The sequence below is a fragment of the Pleurodeles waltl genome, chromosome 12 (genome assembly GCF_031143425.1).
Source record: "Pleurodeles waltl isolate 20211129_DDA chromosome 12, aPleWal1.hap1.20221129, whole genome shotgun sequence".
NCBI classification, from domain to species: domain Eukaryota; kingdom Metazoa; phylum Chordata; class Amphibia; order Caudata; family Salamandridae; genus Pleurodeles; species Pleurodeles waltl.
Window position 1 is genome coordinate 224,313,414 of NC_090451.1, and position 21,727 is coordinate 224,335,140.

At 42.5% G+C, this 21,727-nt stretch overlaps 1 protein-coding gene across 6 annotated transcripts in view; it reads left to right on the forward strand.

The window, feature by feature from the left end:
* WWP2 (WW domain containing E3 ubiquitin protein ligase 2) overlaps positions 1 to 21,727 on the forward strand; it is a 461,427-nt gene that overhangs the window by 417,530 nt on the left and 22,170 nt on the right. For all 6 annotated transcript variants that reach the window (XM_069216846.1, XM_069216845.1, XM_069216843.1 and 3 more), the window contains 5 exons: positions 3,715 to 3,874; positions 13,451 to 13,584; positions 14,948 to 15,088; positions 16,750 to 16,870; positions 20,336 to 20,440. In XM_069216846.1, the coding sequence (XP_069072947.1) occupies positions 3,715 to 3,874; positions 13,451 to 13,584; positions 14,948 to 15,088; positions 16,750 to 16,870; positions 20,336 to 20,440 (661 nt within the window). The remainder of the gene's footprint in view (positions 1 to 3,714; positions 3,875 to 13,450; positions 13,585 to 14,947; positions 15,089 to 16,749; positions 16,871 to 20,335; positions 20,441 to 21,727) is intronic.

The window sequence follows — 21,727 nt, forward strand, 5'->3', positions numbered from 1 at the left end:
CAACACGAATCATTACTTTGTGGAAAGTAATAAGATTGTTGGGGATAAAGGCTTCATCTGTAGCAGTGGTGTGTCATGCAAGATTGCATGTGTCCACTGCAAGAGTGTTTAGCTTGGTAATGGTCGCAAGCGAAGGGTCAATAGGAAGATCTAACTGTGAGGAGGCCCAGATTTCAGCAAATCCCAAAAGGGTGGAATGAAAAAAAACTCCTTACTGGGCAGGCCATTTCTAAGCCCTCTGCCAGAGGCGACCATTACAACATATGCCCCTCTCATGTACTGGCAGACATACTTCAATCTAATTATGGTCCAGGGTACTATATGCAAGAACACCAGGTCTAGCACATCGACTGCGTAGAAATAACTGCAATTCAATTGCCACTCATAGCATTTTACACTCTAATTCGAGGGAAAACAGTCTTAATACAGACAGAAAACATGAGTATTATGTATGAGAACAATTCCTCTCAACTGTCAGTGTTCACCCAGATGATTTAACATTGAGCCATTCACAGCCACATACAGTTCCTAGCGGAGTATCTTCCAGGGATGGACAATAATGTTGCAGGCCTGCTAAACAGGATGCATCAACATGTTTGCCAATAAGAGATGAATCTCCGGCCACTGTCCAAAATGCAAAATCCCAAAGCTTCATCTCCAGGTACCCAAACCCCCACTGTTCATGGACATTGCACATGGATGAACAGGTCAGGGATTACCCACAGTCCGTGGACAATGAACATGATTAAATTGGTCAGGGATCTTTGATGATGATTTTCCCCAACATTCCCGTATCCCTCACATAGTGAGAAAAATAATATAAGCATCCACAACTGTCATTCTGGTCGCTGCAAGTTAGGTGAAACAACTATGTCACTCAGTGGTTCTGGAAATGTCAATCCACCCACACAAAAGACTACCACTGAGACCAGACCTCATCACTTAACATTACGGGCAGATGAAACATCAAAAACTCAGGGAAATGAACTGAGCAGTTTAGCACTTGAGTTCCTAAAGTTTGGTTACTTTAAACTCCCAGAAGTGTATGTGAGTTCTACAACTGGCACACACACACACCCATAACCCTCTAAAGCAGCTAAATGGAAAAGGTGTCTCTACTATTGTCATCTACAACATCATTTCAGGATATCATCTGTTACTTACTGCATCTCTAAAAGTGTGATTGGCATACACATAGCTGCAGTAGCAGCTTACAAGCAAAAGAGAAATGTGTCTGTATTCAGAATACCTGTGATCCAGGCCTTCTTGGAGGGCAGTAAGAGAGTTTTACTTAACAACAAAAAAAAAAACTTCCAACCCCAGCCTGGCATCTGAATATAGTATTAGGAAGTCTAATGGGGCCTCCGTTTGAGCCACTACACTCTTGCAAAATGTAATTTTTACATCAAAAGGTGGATTTCCTTGTGACAATAACCTCACTGTGAAGTGTCAGTGAGTTGCAAACATTAACATTAGAGGAACTCTTTATCCAGTTACACACAGAGTGGTTTTAGGAAGAAAACCCAATTTTGTGCCTAACGTTGTTTCTCCTTTCCATGAAATTCAGACAAGTGCATTGCCAGTTTTCCTCTTTCACCAAGAGTCTGTGACAGAAACGGCTTTGTAAAAACTAGATATCAAAAGACCATTAACATATTGTATTGACAGGGCAGAGTCCATCCATAAGACCAAGCAACCATTAGTTGCTTTAGAAAACCCTCATTTAGAAAACCCTATTTACAAAGGTATCATTCCCAGTTGGATTATTGAATGAATGTGAACTTGGTATTCTAAAGCCAAGTGTACACCACTTACACTGCTTAGAGCACATTCCACGTGTGAGAAGTGAGCCTTCCAGTAACAGACATCTGTAAGGTTGCTTATTGGTAAACACTACACATGTTCACTCAGCATTACTGTATGACTTTGGTTGGCCAACAGTTTTGAGACCCTCGTCTCAAAATCTGCATCATTAGCTTGCCAACCATAGATTATGGCATACACTGCTTTATAGTCTATGCTAAGTATGTACATCTACATCAACGCATGCTTCAAATAGAAAATCTTATACTGCAACCATCTGTTTGTTACTACAGTTTCAAGAATACACTCCAGCCTCCTCCGAAGCAAATAATGATTGAGCCATTTATTATTGTTCACAACAATGCACATAAATTCTCTCTTACTTCACTAACACTAATCACCAGCTGGGGAAACAATCTGAGGTGGAATCTTTTTCCTGGTGCATTGTGGGCTAAGGGAACAGTCACATGGTATCTTGAAACCGAAGACTTCTTTGTACAAAAACAACTTGCAGAGTCTGCACCCAGTGCTAGATGACAGGAATATGCAAAAGCATGTGAATCTACAGCAACACAAGCTACAGAAAGATGGTTACAGTGTAAGTAACATTTTCTTTTTCTTACGTTAAGTGCATTGAGACAAACGGGTCAAACAAGACAAATGCACGTAGACAACAGAATTCTAAAAGGTGTTGATTCTTAAAGCATCCTATTTTTGTGTAATATGCAGCTTGTTTTTCATTTGATGTTACAAATAATGAGAGTGGCTAAGTGTAGGGTTTATAAGACGAGGGGCTTGGGAGTATATTTGGCCCTGGTAGGTTAAAGTGATGATAAATTGGATGGCAAGGTGAGACTGGACCTTTCCTTAAAGAACAGCCATGGAGTGAGATTGTGGGTAGGGATAAGAGATTGTGTATCACTGTGAAATAATATATGGAGGTGAAAATGGGGATAAGGTGAGAGAGTTCAACGGTGGAATGAGACAGGAAGAGGTGAGACAGGTGCTCAGAGTAACAGCAATAACCACTGATAAATGAATTACAGAATTTGAAATGTACTCAAACAGACTATATGAATGCAACTAAGTACAGGACTGTTTGTTTTTATATATGAAATGATTTCGCATATCTATGTGCAGGTATTTCGTTTTTAATTTCTGCTCTTCTGAAATTGGTGGGTTAAAAAAATTGGATTGGCATCTGCAGTTGTGACTTGGGAGCCATTGGGTCCTGTGGTGAAATGTGATTCTTGAACCATTGAACTGAGCCTCCCTGATTAAAAGGAATTTGGGGTGGGTCGTGCAGAGGACTAGCTGATGTGACTGCACAGGTTGGGTGAATCTCAGGCATGTCTTATCTCAATTGTGAGGGTATTCCAAAGGCATGTGCTAGAGTAGAAGTGAAGTGGTGGCCCTTGTGTTTGTTCATTTAGATGGCAATAATCTCGACGTCAGATATTGTTTCGAGAGTTGGAGGCTTGATGCGGGTCTCCGCTGTTTCGGAAAGAGGGAAGGCCTTCTCACCAAACGTTCTCTATAGTAGGCGGAAAAGCCAGGTATAAACCTGCCCTAGACTGGGCGGGAAGAAGGATGCCTTAAGTCTGTTGATGTTGGTGATGAAAGATGAGTGTGTCTGCTTTAGAGTGGGTGGGATGGACTGGGTCACAGATGTATTCTGCAGTGTAACTAAAATACTGAGCGTTGCCTCCCTGGCGGTATAGAATGCCAGAGCTAGAAAACTGCATCATGTGTCTTTTTAGGATCCAAGGCAGAACGATTTGCATGAAAAGGTACACCTTTGGGAAAGTGTGTCGATGGAAATGAATGCTCTGTTAACACCTCTGAGGTTGGGCAAGTATGTGTCTGTCAAGCAAAAGCTCATTGCCTTGTCTCTCTCTTTTTTCTTAACAGAGAGTGGTTCTTCCTTTTGTCACATGAAGTGCTCAATCCCATGTATTGTCTTTTTGAGTATGCGGGGAAAAATAACTATTGCCTGCAGATCAACCCTGCCTCTTCCATCAACCCAGACCACCTGACCTACTTCCGCTTCATTGGACGACTCATTGCCATGGTAAGACTATGACAGTACTATTTTAGAATGCTCAGAAACAGAATATTTACATAGAACTGGCCAATGCACATATTTTAATTTATTGTTTGTGACCAAGTAATAACATGGTTATAACCAGTTAATTTTGCATTCTTAATCTAAAATTCAGCCCTGTGAAAAATGCACATTTTTAAATACCCATCAGGGGAGTCTAAGATCCGACGTGGGAAAGGTCTAGATTTGCAGAATACTGGCAGGTAAAGGCTTTCCGCCACAAAATACGGAGAGTGATAAATAGGAATGACCTTCTAGGTGGGCTTAGAAAGTCGAATCACTAGAGCTAGTCCTAGTCACAGACATCTCTTTAACTGAAAACATCTAAATACATTTGTATGGTTCCCTACAGAGGCAGAATCTCAACATGAAGTTACTAGGAATAATCTATGACACATCTCCAAGGTGAAATGAATTCAAAGTACTGAATTTATTTTGTTGTTAGACAGTACTCAGGTTTTCACATATGAGCAAAGCGTCATGCTAAAAACAGAGGACCCCCTATGCCATTAAGACAACCTGTCATAACCTTGGTGCAGAGGCAGGCACAATCCCATCCCTGCGAAACAGAGTATCGCATGAGTATAACATATATTTACTAAGGGCTTGTGAACCAGGTGGAGCCTTACTGAAACAATAAAAATCTGCACAAGATTCCATAACAGAAAAGTGCTAAAGTACTACAGAGATTTGTTTTTGGGAGGAGGGTATTGTTTTATGATGCTAGGCAAATAAGAGAGACGGAAATGTATACTTTGTATACAGTACATCACACTCAATAGATCATCTTCAGCCTGTTCAATAAAAGCAGGAAAGAGAGAAGTGAGATACCATTAATTGAAAGAGTTACCATGAAGGAGGTGACCACAGTCTGAGCCTTAATGGCTGGATCCAAGTTAGGAATTCAAACCCTACTTAAAATAAATCTATTCATGTTATCAAAGTTATATAGTGAAGAACCATTTTCATTTTACAGTGTGGGAAAATACCTCTTTTGTCATGGGTAGCCCACCACTTTTGCCTGGTATGTGATGTAATCTCAAAGTTGTTAGTGTTCAGGATCCTGCTAACCGGTTTCCCTGGGCCAGATCTCTTTCCCTAAAACTGTTGTGATGCATTGGCACAATAGCCAATACCTTTAGCTGCCACTTTAAGTCCCTAATAAATGGTACTTATGTACCCGGGGCATGGGAGTACTAAGGGTAGGCCCCTTTGGGCAGCAGCACAGATTGTGCCACCCTCTAGGGCCATGCCTCCAGACGCATCCAGCACTGCCATTGCAGACTGAGTGTTCTGATACAATCCTAAAAAGACAAATTCGACATGGCACACAGCCTGTGTGCCCTGTCCACTACATACTGCATGCACTATAGGTAAGTCAACCTGTTGGCAGGCCTTCCAGCCCTAAGGCATGGTTCACTATGTGGTACGTGTGGGCATAGATGCATGAACGATATGCCCCTACTGTGTCCTTACCAAACCTGGGACATAGTAAGTGAACAGGGCAGCAGTTTTAATGCATGTGCTGGACACTGGTCAGTACGAGTTACACAGCTACATGATGGGTACTCTGAACCCTGGGTTGTTTGGTATCAAACAACTCAGATTGATAAATCCAAACTGGTACTAATATTGGATGTATTACAAAATGTACCCGAGGGCCACTTTAGAGGTGCCCCCTCCAAAAGCTAACTACCCTGGCATGGTTGGAGGCTGGTCACGACCAGCCTGCCACCACGAGATAAGATTCTCGAACCCTGGGGTGAGAGATCCTGCTACATGGGTCCCAGAACAAAGCCCTTCGTGGGTGGAGATGCTAGCACCCTCTCCCTCAGGAATGTGCACTGCCCTGCCAGCGAGCTTCAAAGGGCTTTCCACCCTTTAAACTCGATCCCCAGGGCTGGTGCTAGCAGCAGATGGCTGCCCCTGTTGCAAACCCTTACTTTTGGTAGGAGCAATGGTGGAAAACCGCACAAAGGACAGGAGGAGTGTTCATGCCCAGCATGCACCACCCCTAAGGTGTTGCATGCGCGGTGACCCCTCCATTTCATTTTCCTCCATCTTGCATGGAAGGAAATTAGTCAATCAGGTGTAGGAAAGTGACCTCTACTCACAGGAAGTGGTCACTTAGTCGGTGTAGCCACCTTAAGGTTGATGACCCATTTGTCACTACCATGTACTACCTTAAACACCCACTAAATACAGTATGTAGTGGGCATCCCTAGACCAAGCGATCAGATTCGAAGTACAAAAGAAGACCCAAGGCTCGAGAACTGAAGTTCTGCTGCACCAAGAAAAGGCACCAAACCCTGCCTGCTGCACCCAGGACTCAACAGTCACCGCTGAGGGGTTGCTTGGACATTGGACGGACTCTACAAACCCCAGAGGGCCTCGTTGAAAATCACCATAGATCTTCATCCAGAGTGAAGGCATCACTCTACTGCAACAAGGAACCAATGACCCAGTGAAGGCCACTTCACTGACTGGCTGCTGCCCAAGGAAACGGATGACGCAGCAGGACCAAACTCCACCGACGGTTCTTTGAGGTCAAACTCTGCAAGAGTTCCAAGTTTGGTGGCACTGCGTCCTCCAGTGGCCAAACCATGCAATAGCTCTAGGTACTGGTGACCTCACGTTCGACATCAAGAAGGACGGTCCACTTTGCACTGTAAAAGGACCAGGAGGAAGCCCCAGGTGAGGGTGTTTAAAAACCACCAGGCCTTCCCACCAGAGTGCCCCTGCTGACCTACAAGCGAACCTCAAAGTGACCTACCTCCTGCTTCCAAGGGCTCCTTTTCACACACCTCCTGGCTCACTGATTCGCTCTGCACCAGGCCGCCCTATTCCGTGCACTGAAGATATAGCTGTGCCCTAATGGTCCCCCACCCCTTGCAACCTCAATACTCCAAAGGGACCCACCAGACTTACCTTTAAGTCCACTTGTGCAGTGCTTTTCCAAGAGGCCCCCTCAGTGGCCTGGAACCAGCTCCAATGACTTTCTGCAGCTGCTCCAGCCATTACCAGGAGCCGCCCAAACTTCTCCAGCTGGTCCATAGTGCTCACCCGTGACCTTGACATACCTGCAAAAGGAGACATTAGTAAACACATAGCCTGATCTTATGTGAATTTTCAAAGTATTTTCTCCATTGATTTCTATGGTGCGTGATTATGTACAGAAAGACTACTTTTATTAAAACTTAAAAAAATTCATAACTTAAAAAGTACTTACCCGATTTTGATGATCTTGGTCTTAAAAACGTTATAAAAATCTGAAGTATTTTGGTATAATTGGTCTCGAGCTATTGTTTTGAGTGTGTGATACTGTAAGTACAATAAATGCTTTGCACTTCTCGAAGATTAGCCTAACTGCTTGACCAAGCTACCATAAAGAAAAGAGCATTAGGTGGTCTAGTTCTTTCCTCTGTAAACCAATGTGTGGTTGCCTGCACAATGTGCCTAGTTTTGCACACTACATAGCGGGCCAGCTTACTACAATAAGTACTCTACAATTATCAAGAAGACGGCACATCAGAAAGAAATGAGGGCAACCGATCAGTTATTGTGATGCATGAATAATGTGGTTCTAAGTGGATAAGACTGTCCGAGAAGAAGAAATCAAAGGTTTCAAGCACATTTTTAAACATTGACTTGTGAAAGAATAAGAATCAGTAAGGACGTGTCTGAAGCACAGAAACAGACCAAGATAGTTTGAAAAGATGAGCAGAAAATATGAAATGTTGAGCGTAGAGAGAAGAGAACCGTTATGGAGGACACAACATAAACACATTTCAAAATTAAATGAAGGAAGTCAAATTTAACTGGTAAATGGCAGCGGGCCATTCAGGTGGGACATGGTAAATAGTATGGGAGTTATCGAGAGCTGAAAAAAATGCACGCCCTAGAATTATTAAGTCATGGTCAGTGCTTTTACCATATTCTGGGAGGCTGGTAGGTGCATGCATGTATGGCTGGGTAGGATGTGGCTTGGAATGGTGTTAGAGCAGCAGGTGCTTCTCTGATGTTGCCCAGGGTTTGATGCAGTCCTTTACTGATGGTGCATGACGCTCAAGTAAGGATTTGATGACAGAGGTTGAGGTCAGAGGCATAAAGTAGGCCCCTGAGGCATAGGGGAACCCTCACCCCGTCGTCGTGACCCCATTCAGCCAAAGGCCAATGAATATATGTGAGATACGGGGAACTCTGGGGCCCTCATCTCATTTTACAGTGGGTTATCATTTTGCGTTATGCCTCTGCTTGAGGGAGCTGTGTGTGGTATGGTCGTACCTTTGTGCTGTAGTGCGGGGGTGTAAGTATGTGTAGGTTTAATGTTGGAGAACCAAAGATTCATTTTGAGCGACAAGGTCCGCTTGGAGGAAGGGAAAATCTTGTGCAAAGGATGAGCGAGCAGTGCAGAGGATTGTTGTGTGTGTTCAGATGTGTGGAGGTGGAGCTACATGTAAATATCCTATGTGAGGGCCAGAGACGTGCTTGGATTGTGAGCTTGTGAGAGTTGGTAAATTGCCTCCCTCTATTTATTGGTCAGGTTACCAATAATCTCTATGAGGATTGTGGGACTTTGGTAAACTCAGGTGTTTTGAGACTTTTATTAAAGGCTAAAATTTAATTAATATTTCTGATAAGGAGCAGAAAGGAGTCCTACTGCTTTGGGAAAATCCATCCTTCAACTAGTGAACTGTTGAAATTTGGATAATGTTTGAGGCCCAGAGATCTGTTTTGGAATGTTTGTGCAACAATGAGTTTTTGGTTTCAGTCTGCAGTGGGAAACAAAGGTCCAGTTCCATGTATTGCATGTTGTATAATGCAGAAGCCCATGAAGGTTAATCAAACTTCAAGTGTGTATGGTTTTGAGGTTGAAGATTTAGACGGAAGCTTCCTCCAATGTTCTCGATCCATTTGAAGGCCTCTAAAAAAAAAAACGAGGGGACATCAAGGTAGAGAGTATTAGCATAATCCAGATGAGATTGAACTAGAATAATTGTAGGCTTAAACTAACGAGGGAAGCCATGGAAAGAATTTTCTCCTGATGATTCTCAGGCGGGGAAGGTGGTCTTGGCAGCCATGCTGGGGTGAGTCCTGAACCCAAAGTGAGTCGTTAGAGTTTCACCAAAGAGGCCTGGATAGCTTGGCTGCCGGAGTTATTAGGCCTCTAAGATAAGTGCATTACATATTACAAAGGTCCACAAGTCATGATTTCTGTGTTACTGGCATTATGCCTCAAGTGAATTCCAGTCATCCAGTGGATTCTGATCATTTGTTTTTTAATGCGACAACAGATCCTGAACAGTCTGTGCCTGAAGTATCAGCGTGATTCCAGATTTAACAGTATTTGTGTGTTGTCTACATTATGCCATTTTTATTGGGGGTAATGCTAGGAGTATGTGGATAGTCACAGCTAAATAGCAGAAAGATGATGCCCGAGGTTGTAAGGTGGGTTTTATTTTGTATACCCTTTCTGAGTGGGTTCAAAAGATATGTCTCGTTTCCCAGCCCTCACCTTTTGTGAAAGGACCTTGTCTGCCCCATAGACTCCCTCACTGTCCGAGCAACAGTAGCTGCTGTAGAAGTTTCTGTATGTGGAGGAATTCTGCTCTTTTTGGCCCCCTGCCTCTGAACTAATTAATCCTCTGGTTCTGTGTAATGCAAGAATCAGAAGTCTTGAGTAAATGAAGGCACAAAACTAACATCCAAGATGCATGCATCTACCTGGCCCAGGCTTTGCTTTGGATGACAGAAATAGGTGATTTCTAGATAGAGACAGGCTGAGGTAGACTACACACTTTCTTTCCTGTGTACCAGCCTAAGGTTGCAGGGGAACGTCCAGCTCTGTCCCTGACATTCTGTGAAGAGTTAGTCAGGACTTAGGCCTATAGCTTTCTGGTAGGCATTCATCTGTGGAGGCTCACTGGGAGCATGCCTATAGGTCTCCTGTGTTAGCTTGAGCAAATTCTAGACTTTATTCACCTCAGATGTTGGGAGCTGCATTCAAAGAACATGTTTTTAGTAACTCAGGCCCCTTGAAGAAAGGTTTTCACAAGGGAAGGGATAGCAGAGAAACAGTAAACCACATGCAGGCTACCTAGATGTTCAGAGGAGCCACTGCTCGCAGCTGGTCTCAAATTAGGCTTTCCATCAAATGTCAAGTTACCACTCCTAATGGTGTCTTAACATGGAGCGCTGTGGACTGTGAAGGCCGATGAGGCTTGTCAGGTTACCACTCCTAATGGTGTCTCTAACATGGAGCGCTGTGGACTGAGAAGGCCGATGAGGCTTGTCAGGTTACCACTCCTAATGGTGTCCCTAACATGGAGCGCTGTGGACTGTGAAGGCCGATGAGGCTTGTCAGGTTACCACTCCTAATGGTGTCTCTAACATGCAGCACTGTGGACTGAGAAGGCCGATGAGGCTTGTCAGGTTACCACTCCTAATGGTGTCCTTAACATGGAGCGCTGTGGACTGTGAAGGCCGATGAGACTTGTCAGGTTACCACTCCTAATGGTGTCCCTAACATGGAGCGCTGTGACTGTGATTGCCGATGAGGCTTGTCCGGTTACCACTCCTAATGGTGTCCTTAACATGGAGCGATGTGGACTGAGAAGGCCGATGAGGCTTGTCAGGTTACCACTCCTAATGGTGTCCTTAACATGGAGCGCTGTGACTGTGATTGCCGATGAGGCTTGTCATTTTTTTCAGACATGTTGACCCCTAAGCACCCTACATCAGACATCTCTTTAGTTTCAGTATTTAAAATTCCAGACTTAGACAACTATATGATTATGAGTGTGAAAGTGCAACCCCACATTATAATGGAGATAATCCTTCAAAGGCATGGGTACATGAAAATGATTAGGTTTCTGAGCTGAAGTAAATAGCTTCGTTTTGAGACTGTTCTAAAGAGTCGAAGTTAGTGTCTGCTTTCCTTAAAAAATATATAGCTCATTTAGCTACATTACAAACATCTTTACCTTAGGCAGGTATATTTGACACTAGGAGGATCAGATATCGGCACTTGAGCCTCTGTTCTAATGGTGAAAATATCCAATTTGGCAAAAATATAGGCTCCGTCTACTAAGAATGATGGAATGACTTTACAGTGTTCCTCAATATACACAGTATACCTTGCACCATCGAATAAAAGTACACCTATGGCATGGAACATTATAGGTCCATATAGTTCATTCTTTGTTTGCAGCCGATCACCCTGTGCATACACTAAAACTACACTAAGGTGAAAAACCTCGAAACAAACACAAGCCAGACAGCGTTGGGATGCAGTTGCAGTTGTCAAGGTGTAGTGTGTGTATTGTGGTTTAGAGGTTTAAAATACCTGCTACGTAGACTGATGTTGAATCTGGTAATGCTTTACTTGGGTTTGAGATGACAGAGATAAAAAAAATTGCATGTTTTAGTCTTTAAAAGGATGATTATGGTTACATTCTATTAATGTAACATCTTTTATCACATAATTTTCATATGTTTTATTGTCATATTAGCACAGCTTGTTGGTATGGTCCCAACCAAATTTCTGTCTTTTAGTCTGTATCCGAGTAGAAACAGACCGTAATCACCAGGTGCAGGCATGGACATTGTATGTCACATCTAGTCCAGGGATGTTGCAGGCAGGTTTGTTGTCAGCATACTGAAGATAGTGCATACTTTTCAGCTGATGATGACTGCCTACTTCTTCTTCACTGCGTCCCCGCTTAGAAGTCGAGCATAGCAATTGGAACCTATTAGACCCCTGGTAAAGTAAAACAAATAAGTAATAATGAACCTTCAGCAGCTGCATTCGTCTGAACAGAAATCACCAGTTCATCTTTGAGAACAGAGCTTTTAGTCCCTGTGCCGGGCCCCACCGTGTGATCAACAGTGCCCTGTGGACATTTGCTAGGGTAGTCAGCACTCAGTGCTTAAGGTGCTTAGGGAGGGATGCTTACAGAAACAGAAAGGGACTGGGTATTTCGTCTACCTGTTTCCTTGAATAAAACCCTGGTCTCTGTGCTAGTGAATCCTTCTAAGCGTTGTAGTACAACAGAGCCACCACTGTGATGGGCTGTAAATGGTGACCAAGTCAATAGTTCCTTGTCCTCTTGCTTTCCTCTGTGCCCTGTATTTGATAATATCATTGGTCAGTGCATCTTCTCAGGACCACTGATGGTGTGGGGTGGGGTGTTTCAATAGTTCCTTGTCCTCTTGCTTTCCTCTGTGCCCTGTATTTGATAATATCATTGGTCAGTGCATCTTCTCAGGACTACTGATGGTGTGGGGTGTGGTGTTTCAATAGTTCCTTGTCCTCTTGCTTTCCCCTGTGCCCTGTATTTGATAATATCATTGGTCAGTGCATCTTCTCAGGACCACTGATGGTGTGGGGTGTGGCGTTTCAATAGTTCCTTGTCCTCTTGCTTTCCTCTGTGCCCTGTATTTGATAATATCATTAGAGTCAGTGCATCTTCTCAGGACCACTGATGGTGTGGGGTGTGGTGTTTCTGCTGCCCGGGCCTCTGAGCATGGCGTTGCCTTTTTTGCTAAGTATGACAAGGCAGCAGTAAAACTTCAGACTGTTACTCACCCAGGCTCCCTTTTAGACGCTGTCTGCGTTTATTTTGGCTGCTTCTTACTCTCTGACTCAGTGAAGTCTCCCTCCAGCAATGGCACTCGCTGAAAGCCAAATGTTGTCAGAAGCGTGGGCGACTGCTTTAAATAGGATAAATGGAAACAGGCTCAGAGAAAATACACTCCTCAGTAACTGCAATTCATAATGCAGGGTTTGTAATTGGCCCGTGACTCGAAACTTGAAATCTTCCCGATAACACACCCTTATCTGGATGCAAGTAGAGAATAGTTTTGTTTCCTGCTTAAAGTCCCTCATCATTGCTCTTCCTGTGTAAAATAGGTAATTGTCCTTGCTTACTTGTTGGTTTGTGATTCAGGCGAAATGTTGTGTAAATTCATGGTAGTATATGATTGGGTTATGGCAGTGAACGGAAGATAAGGTGAGTATGTTTTGTAAATTAGGGAGAAATCTTTGCATTCTGGTAATCTGCCCAAAGTTAGTGCTCCATACAAGGTTCAACTGGTCTCTGAAGGAGTGGGTATTGTGTGGAACAGTATTTTCCGGGAAAGGCTGGGTTTTAGGAGTTAGTTTTGATGAGTTGCTGCTTGAATAATACCCACACCCTTTTTGCTTGCCCTGATACATATGTGTTGTTCAGACTCGATAGCAATAGTTATAAGTGATGAACTTTCTTTATTCTACATGATGTCACTGTGTTGAAAATCATTCTAGATTGTCTAGTAGAGGGCCCTGAATAGTTAGCCTTTGCGGTATAGTGCACGGTGTTTTTCTTTCGTAGATGAAGTTGATGCTGTGTGTCTAGTACATAAGGGATGCTGAAGTGGATGCTTAGTTTAGTGCATCAGTGTTGATGAATGTATCTTGAGAAGTGTTGCATATACAGTGCAAATGTTGTCACGTGGTGATCAGCCTGATGGTTTCTAACTCTATTATTCTACCTATTTTCACAGGCCCTTTACCATATGAAGTTCATAGACACTGGCTTCACCCTGCCCTTCTACAAGAGGATGCTCAACAAGAAGCCCACACTCAAGGATTTGGAATCCATCGATCCAGAATTTTACAACTCCATTGTCTGGATCAAGTGAGTGAAACTCCGGCTACCAAATGAGCATCCATAGTCTATTCATCTCTGTTCTCAAGCACTAAGTCTATACTCCAAATGTAGGAAATTAAAAGTAATTTGTCTGGGGTGCATCAAATGGACATTATCGAGAACGCAAGAATTGAAGGATCAGATTTTAGGAGCAAAAAACCGGCACATGCATTGCTTAGTCAGAAGGCCTAACATTGATGGTGGAGCCTTCAAGTGCGACAGTTAATTGCCTTTGCAGAGAAGAAACATGAGCTTCGAAGCTATACGTTTTTTACTTTTATTATACGACATGGTCCTGTATCGCTTCTGTTGCCACAGATGATCTATTCTTCATTATACAATTCTATGGGCCATATGTACAAAGCATTTTTGTGTGGTTTGAAAAGGCAGTTTCCGACCACAAAAAAATGCTTTTTTATAAGTACAAAAGCACAACTTGTGATTCAGTAACACGTTACCAAATTGGAATTTGTGTTAACGATTCAGTGTTTGGACTGGGCGTGTTTTGGGTGTCCCTTCCAAATACTGAATTACAGTGCTATGTATGAATGTTTTGCAACCAAATTACAGCCACAAAACATTCATTTCTTACTCACACCTCAAAGGAGGTGGTAACCATTTGCAAATGGGAAGGGGTCCACAAGTGACCTTTTCCCCTTTGAGAATGGGTAAAAAAAAAAAACTATAAAGTATAATTTTCTTTCGTTTTAAATACAACACGTCTTCCTTTGAGGAAAATGGGCTGCATTTAAAAAACAAAAGATTGCTTTATGAATAGGCAGTGACCTCAGCAGGCCACCATCCCTGTGATTGCTGTGATTCCTAATAGATTGCAGATTGCAACCTACCTCATTAATTAATATTCATGAGGTAGGTCCACTTGCGACCCACTCACAATCACTGTTTAAAAGATGCAAGTTTTCTTACATCAGGAATTGTGATTTCCTAATTGCAATGTGGTAAGAATCGCAATTTGAGAATTTTGTACATTTGGCCCTACATATCTAGATGTCAAATCAGTAGTATCTTGTGCTTGATCCCTCATTTTGGGTTGTCCACGATGAGTCCTCAATGCAACCAAGTCTTAGTTGTCTGGTTTAATACATTCTATTTTGTTATGGGCTTGTCACCCACATTGGTGTTTATCCATGATGTAATTTCTTTCGTTAGACTGGGTCTCGCACAAAAAACTTTAATTAATAACTCGGCTTCCTTAATTATGTGCCGGCAGATAGTTTTGTGGGTAGCTATGCGCAGCGTATCTTGTGAAGCTCTGACTTATTGATGTCTGATATGATTTCAAGCTAGACTATTTCTAACCAGTTCTCTTGCTGTTATTTGTTTTGTTTAGGGAGAATAACCTGGAGGAATGTGAGCTGGAACTGTACTTTATTCAGGATATGGAGATTCTTGGCAAAGTGACCACCTATGAGCTGAAGGAAGGAGGCGAAAGTATCAGAGTGACCGAGGAGAACAAGGAGGAGTATATCATGTAAGTATGTCGTGCCACTACTTGAGGTATGATAGCATGCAGGAGTTAAGGCAGGAAGAAGGCACAAGTATAGCCTCCCTTGACCTCCTCACCTGCTGTTGACACCATCTACATCAGCGTCCTTCTACAGATACTGGTAGACCACATAATACTTGCTAGAATGTCGCCCCTCCACTCTGTGACTCTCTACTTGCTCCAAGACAATCTGCGCCACTCTATGCTACTCCACGCCAGTCTGTGCCACTCAATTCTGTGACACGTCACTCTACCCCAATCTTCTTGACTCTATGCCACAACCATGTGCTCCACTGTATGTAACTCTACACCACTCCACACAATTTTACTCCACTCTGCTACACTCTATTCCACAACATTCTACTGTACTGTAGGCAAGTCCCTCTACACGACTCCATACCACTTTACCCCACTTTGACACCGTACACCACTCTATGCCACTCCACTCTATGGCACTCTACCACACTCTGTGTCAGTCCACTTTTAGACACAGTACTCCACTCTACGCCCTTCCAGTCTGCTCCACTCTACTCCCTCCATCACTCTCCACGCCACTCTGTCACTCCACTCTACATCATTCCACGGCACTCCTCCACACTCTATGCCATTCCACGACACTCTACACCACTCCATGACATTCGAGGCACTCCACTCCATGTCTTACTCCTATATGCCTCTAACGTTTAGTCATGCTGAACAGCAGCCATGCTGGGGTACAACATGGCTAAAACACATTGGCAAAGTCAATCGCTCTTGCATAGGTGAGACCTATTGGCTTTGTGAATGCTCGTTTTTACATGATGTGACCCAGGTTCTAGGACCATGTTTCTCCACAGAGTTCCCTCTAACCCCTAGATATCTAATGTAGCTGCTGGATCTGTGCCAAATTTTCAGGATAAGCACTGGCTATGTAAATGAATCTTATGGAATGAAACATATATATTTATCATTTGTGATTATGCTGAAAAATTTAACATGGATTCCTGCCGCATGGACCTGCCTTGGACACCCTTGCAGTAAGCACTGTATAGAGAAGTCATGTTAGCTTTTCCTTGCAACACATACTTAGCTAGTCTCTGCTAGTATTATCACTAAATCCAACTGTGCTTCATTGGTTGCCTATTTTATCACAACTATAATACAGAAATGTGTGCATCAGCAGAAGAATATGCACAGTCAACAACAGTTTATCTCACAGACTCAACCAAAAACACCCAACAAGAAGTACGAACTTCATCAACATAGAAACACGAAATACGTTCATAGTATACTGGAGCTCTCGTGAATGTACATTTACTCTTTTCCCCACAGTGATCAGCACATTACCACCTCTTCCTGCTCCTGAGTGTCTGCACTTCCTTAATCCCATCCTCTTGAGGCAGCACTAACCACTAATCTCTTGTAAAGTTACTTGAATCTCACACTGACCTTCTTCCCAGCAGACTCGTACATCTGTCTGGGAGGCAGTTTCCTACTTTCACTAGCTAGAAAGCAGTACTTTTATCTTTTTTATCTTCAGGGTGAGTTTTCTTTGACTATCTCAAGGTACTGATTTATCTTGATAATTTCTCTTACATACTTTTTTCCCATGGGGTGGAGTAATGGGTCTTGCGTGTCATTTTGTGTTTTTTTATTTTTTATTTCAGGCTTCTGACTGACTGGAGGTTCACCAGAGGAGTTGAGGAGCAGACCAAGGCCTTCTTAGATGGCTTCAATGAGGTGGCACCTCTCGAGTGGCTGCGCTACTTTGACGAGAAGGAGCTAGAGGTGAGAACAGGATAATTGGTTTATATTTGGGGAACTCAATTGAGCCTATTTCGTGTCTACTACTGCCTGGCCTGCCCCTCTCCCCACCCCTACCGACTGTGTACACAGGGAAAAAGATCAGATGGCGAGCAACCTGGTTCCATTTTGGTTTGCTTCCTTGTAGGATAGGTGGCGCTATGGCTTAGTAGCCAGTGATGCCCTTGGCTGCCTGAGCTTTGGGCCTGCATTTGTTGTGAGATGTCTGATTGTTCTTATTTGATTGGTAGGGACCAGAGGTCAGTAACAAACTAATTGTGTATCTTCTAGCCAGAAGGCATGCTCATTGCCCAGCACACTGGTGTACACGAAAGGTAAGTGATGGCAGCTAGAGCTTTTGCAGTTTCATCTTAGCTAGCTGATTGTATATTTAGGCAAAGTTGGATATGCTTTGAAATGTCTGATGTGCTGTTGAAGGTAAGTGTATGCTGTGCCTGGGAAGTACTAGTCTGAGGTATATGGTATATCTGTGTTGTGTTGGACGTATGGGGACGTATTCTGTCTAATACTATTGAACGGTTCTTGATGGTGTTTCTCATTAGTGTTGTGGGATGCTACAAGTTACTATGCAAATACCTAAAACAATGCAAGCCTGTTACCTCGATCCATGGATCAGGTAGATATTCAGGTATGACGAGGCAGTAAATCAAATGAGTTAATGTTATTGGACCAGGTGCTGGAGTCACATAGCACTTCTCAGCCATTGCTGTATGCAGTGTCTGAACGCTGTCCGGATGTATATTGATTATTGTTAAGTGCACTTGTTATCGGTGGAAGGGGCGTCAGATGTGTGTTGTCTTCGGGAGTGAGGTGATTGCAGATCTGAATGTTTCAAGGTTTTCTACAGTATTCGTAGAGCACGTATTGCATCTGACAAGGGGTGTGCATGCGATCTGAATGTGGAAGGCGTGCATTCATACAGGCTTGAATTATTCAGTAAGTCAGACAGTTATCGGTTGTGTTTGTGCATGTACACTTTTGTTTTCTAGATATCTTCTTCCCATCAGTCATTCTGAATTACGGCAAAAAGTGTGTCTTGATCCCAGAATATGCCTTGAATATGAGCTCCTGCGTTATTTTTGTAAACTCAAATTATATAGGCATCTAAAACGTGTTTAAACACTATTTCCCGAAGATGTATTGTTCTCACTGAGTTGTAGATGCAAAGTTAAATTTGATGCAGCTTTTGTGCTGTTTTGTGCATTTTCGATCAGCATTTAATGTTAAAAGTGTACAAAAATCAATTGGATATATGTAGTAATGAAGGAAATCTTTGGCCAATATTTTCACACACCGCACGTGTTTAAGGATCTGTAATTTCCAGGAAGTGGTTCGAAATTGGTGATCAAAAGCGTGAATCTTATGGGTAAAATATTGCTTTGGTATTCCCTCTGGAAAGAGAAATGTAACCTTAGCCATAGTGATGCATCAAGAAGTTTAAAAGCGAGAGACGGTGCTAGATTTACAGATGTATATTTGGGGTTTAGATCTAGAGATATATCTAGTGATATATTTATGGAGATTGGTAATGATATAGCCCGGATGGATAAACATGCATTAGATGAGAGATTGATCAAGGTAGGAGTATATGTAGATGAAATAGATTACACGCACACGCGCACACACACACAGTGTAATATGCCATTCATTAGCACTGTTGAATTTTTGGAGGGCCATGATTGACAAGAAGTCAAGCCTCAAGTGGGTCAATTTGCTACACCCGTGCCCTTCCCCATTAAAGGTAATCAATTGTTTATTACACTCAGTAAGTCAGCTTGCATGCCTTATGGCATTCTGTTTTTTTCATGTGCAGTAGTTAACATATTTTACTATAGATGGAGAAGAAAGGGTTACATGTGTGCACTGAGATGAAGTAGCAGCTATTAGGCTTTGTGAGCCTGGCTCCACTTGTTTTCTTATATAACCTATTCTAAAATGGAAACTGAGGGACAATAAAATAGGGATTGGGCCTATCAGGTCAAGCTAAGATGTGCTGTGGCAATAACACGTTTGTATTATAATAATACATGAGAATATCAGTACACACTGTTATCTTCATTGGCATGTCATATGAAAAAGAGTAAAGTCAAATATTTACTACAACGTCTTCCTCTAAAACCTCTCAGACGTTAGCAAATGATTTTCAAATCCATACCCAGGATTTTGTTAAAAACAAAGGTCATTACAGGCTCGACTTATTCTCAAATATCTCTGTTGGCCGCCAGGATTCACTTTACTGTCCCAACAATGTCCTAGTTTATATACTGCCACTCCAGGTGACCGAAATAGGCATTCACTTCTGTTCTTCAATGAGGACAGTCCTCTCTGCTGCACCCAAAACCCACTGAATCTCAAACATTGCAGGCAACCGAGAGGCCTTTGCCTGATGTTTAGGTAGTTATCCTAAAGCCTTAGTATAACTTGTTGATCAAATTCAAGCTTAGAAACAACACTGCCAAATTCAGAAAACATTAAGGCTTAGCTCTTTTAGAATGAGTTCTGCTGATCTGCTTATGCATAGGCCTATTGAGGAGTCTGTAAATATTTATTTATTGTTGGTTTTCTGTAGCGCTAAATGTCACCCTGCTGTCACTTTAAAGGCTTAGTCCACCACCCAGATGCTGAGCCAGTGGAAAGATGTGATTATGGGGCCCGTACTCTTACAGAGTGGTGGGTGTTTTGGAGGGCCATTCAGGGGGGCAAAGGCTCTGTCTCTGCCAAAATGAAGACTTGCATATTATCAGAATTCTTCTTTGCTACTTCTGCATCGTGCCTAATCTTGAGGGTGACTAGAAAGCTGTATTGGGTCTTTGACTTGTCTAAACATGTCATGCAATACCACCCAGCCCACCCCCATTTCTATTACCTGACGGTCACACGCTCTGTAGAGCAGTTTGTGGAATGGAATTAGGGATGGTCTCCACCTTTAAGTACTGTGGGACAAAGCCATGAGAAAGATGCCCAGCAGAAGGTTTAGAATCTATCTGGAGACCCTGCATGGGTGGCACTCCTTTCCCCAAGCAGAGCTAACATTCCTGACCACCTCATTCGCATAGGAGAACCCTAGCTGCCCACCCTTCACTTTTCTGAAGTTTCCTCCTTCTGCTAAGAGAGGACAGCGGCGCGAAACCAAGCGCATAAAGATAGTGAAGTGTGTTTACTTATAGATTTGTTGTTTTCGCTGACCTTAACGAGGCTGACACGGTTGACGGCCATTAGAAGTGAGTGAGTGACCGATGTAAAGATGCTTTTTGAGTATCTGAAAAAACTCCCCCTTTTGCAGCCCTAACAAGTCATGTTTGATTACATGCGTAAGATAATGCAGCTGTACAAGTTGTTGCGCTAGCATGGATTCACTGAAGGCATCTGTTTTCAGCACGTTAACCAGTAGTATGTAAAATCCATCTGATGTTTTCTCTTGTTCCATAGCTAATGCTTTGTGGCATGCAGGAAATTGACATGACTGACTGGCAAAAACACACAATCTACCGGCACTACACAAAGAACAGCAAGCAGATCCAGTGGTTCTGGCAGGTGAGTATCGTGTACAGTCTGTCCCCTCACTAACACCCACTCCACGGTTATCACATACTCGATGACTTTGCATGTTATTTTTGCCCAACATACATTAAATGTAACGTAGTGTACAGTAAATAGCCAACTGAAAAATGTTTGCGAAAATGCATATACATTGCTGTCTATGATAATCATTCAAGTAATTGTGATAAAGGTCTTGAATCACAAGAAACAAAATCCCAATCATTTCCAAATAGCCGCCACAGTTCTTCTCGAAACATTAACAATCTCAGTGATGAACCAAGACGCGACAAGCATGTAGTGTTTGTGGTTCAGCAGTTAGGCACGATCAGTGTTCTGCCTCTCTGATTTGTCCTGCTTTAGCTAGTGCTTCTGGTAAGTGTGGTGCCACCAGGAGCAACTTTTACACCCCACCCATTGGTTAGTTCATAACAGCAGTGGAACGTCCTATGGATCTCACAAAAACAAATTCTGCGGACCTCTACTTGTCATATATTGCAAACATCTAAATCTCACATGTGCTAATTCTTTTTTGTATGTTGGATGAAGGTATTCATTATATATAATGAATGTTTATTTGCGGTGTGTCTGCATCATTGTATTCCAATCCACCTAATGTTTTGCTCGCAATTTATTCTCTTTCACTATTTTACTCAATTTCGTGGTCCTATTGTTTGTGATTTTTTTTGTGTGTATTATCGTCCAGTTCTTTAGTACGCGTGCTTCTCTTTCATATTCTAGCTTGACCTCTCTCTTTTCAGATTATTTTCCTCATCTATTTTGCTTGTCAACCTTCAGCATCTCTTACTTGTTCACTTTCTTTTTCCCATTTTCAACATCTGTCTCTTGCTCCCCAGCTTTATGCCCACACTCACTTCCTTTTTCATTGGCACTGTCAGTAGAGTCCTCATCCACAGAGTATGTTCAAGCTCAAAGAGGGTCTGGAAAATGTTAAATTCTCCAGTATGTGATCTTAATTAATGTTAATAAATATAGAATATCTTTTACCAGGGGCTAGATCCAAGAACATATTATCTTAAAAAATATTTATTTTTCCAAAACCTTTTTTTAAACATCGCCTATTAAAAGCTAACATGTGAAGTTAAATCATGCTTAAACAGAAAACGGATGGAGGTGTGGGAATTGGGGAAAGATAGGTAGCAACCTCAAATAAACAAAATTTGATACTGTCATTAGAAAACAGAAGGAGTGCAGTGAGTTAAAATATTATATTTTTCCTCTTCCTTTGCACAAGGATCCATGAGCCCTTGCATTTTCCCTTCC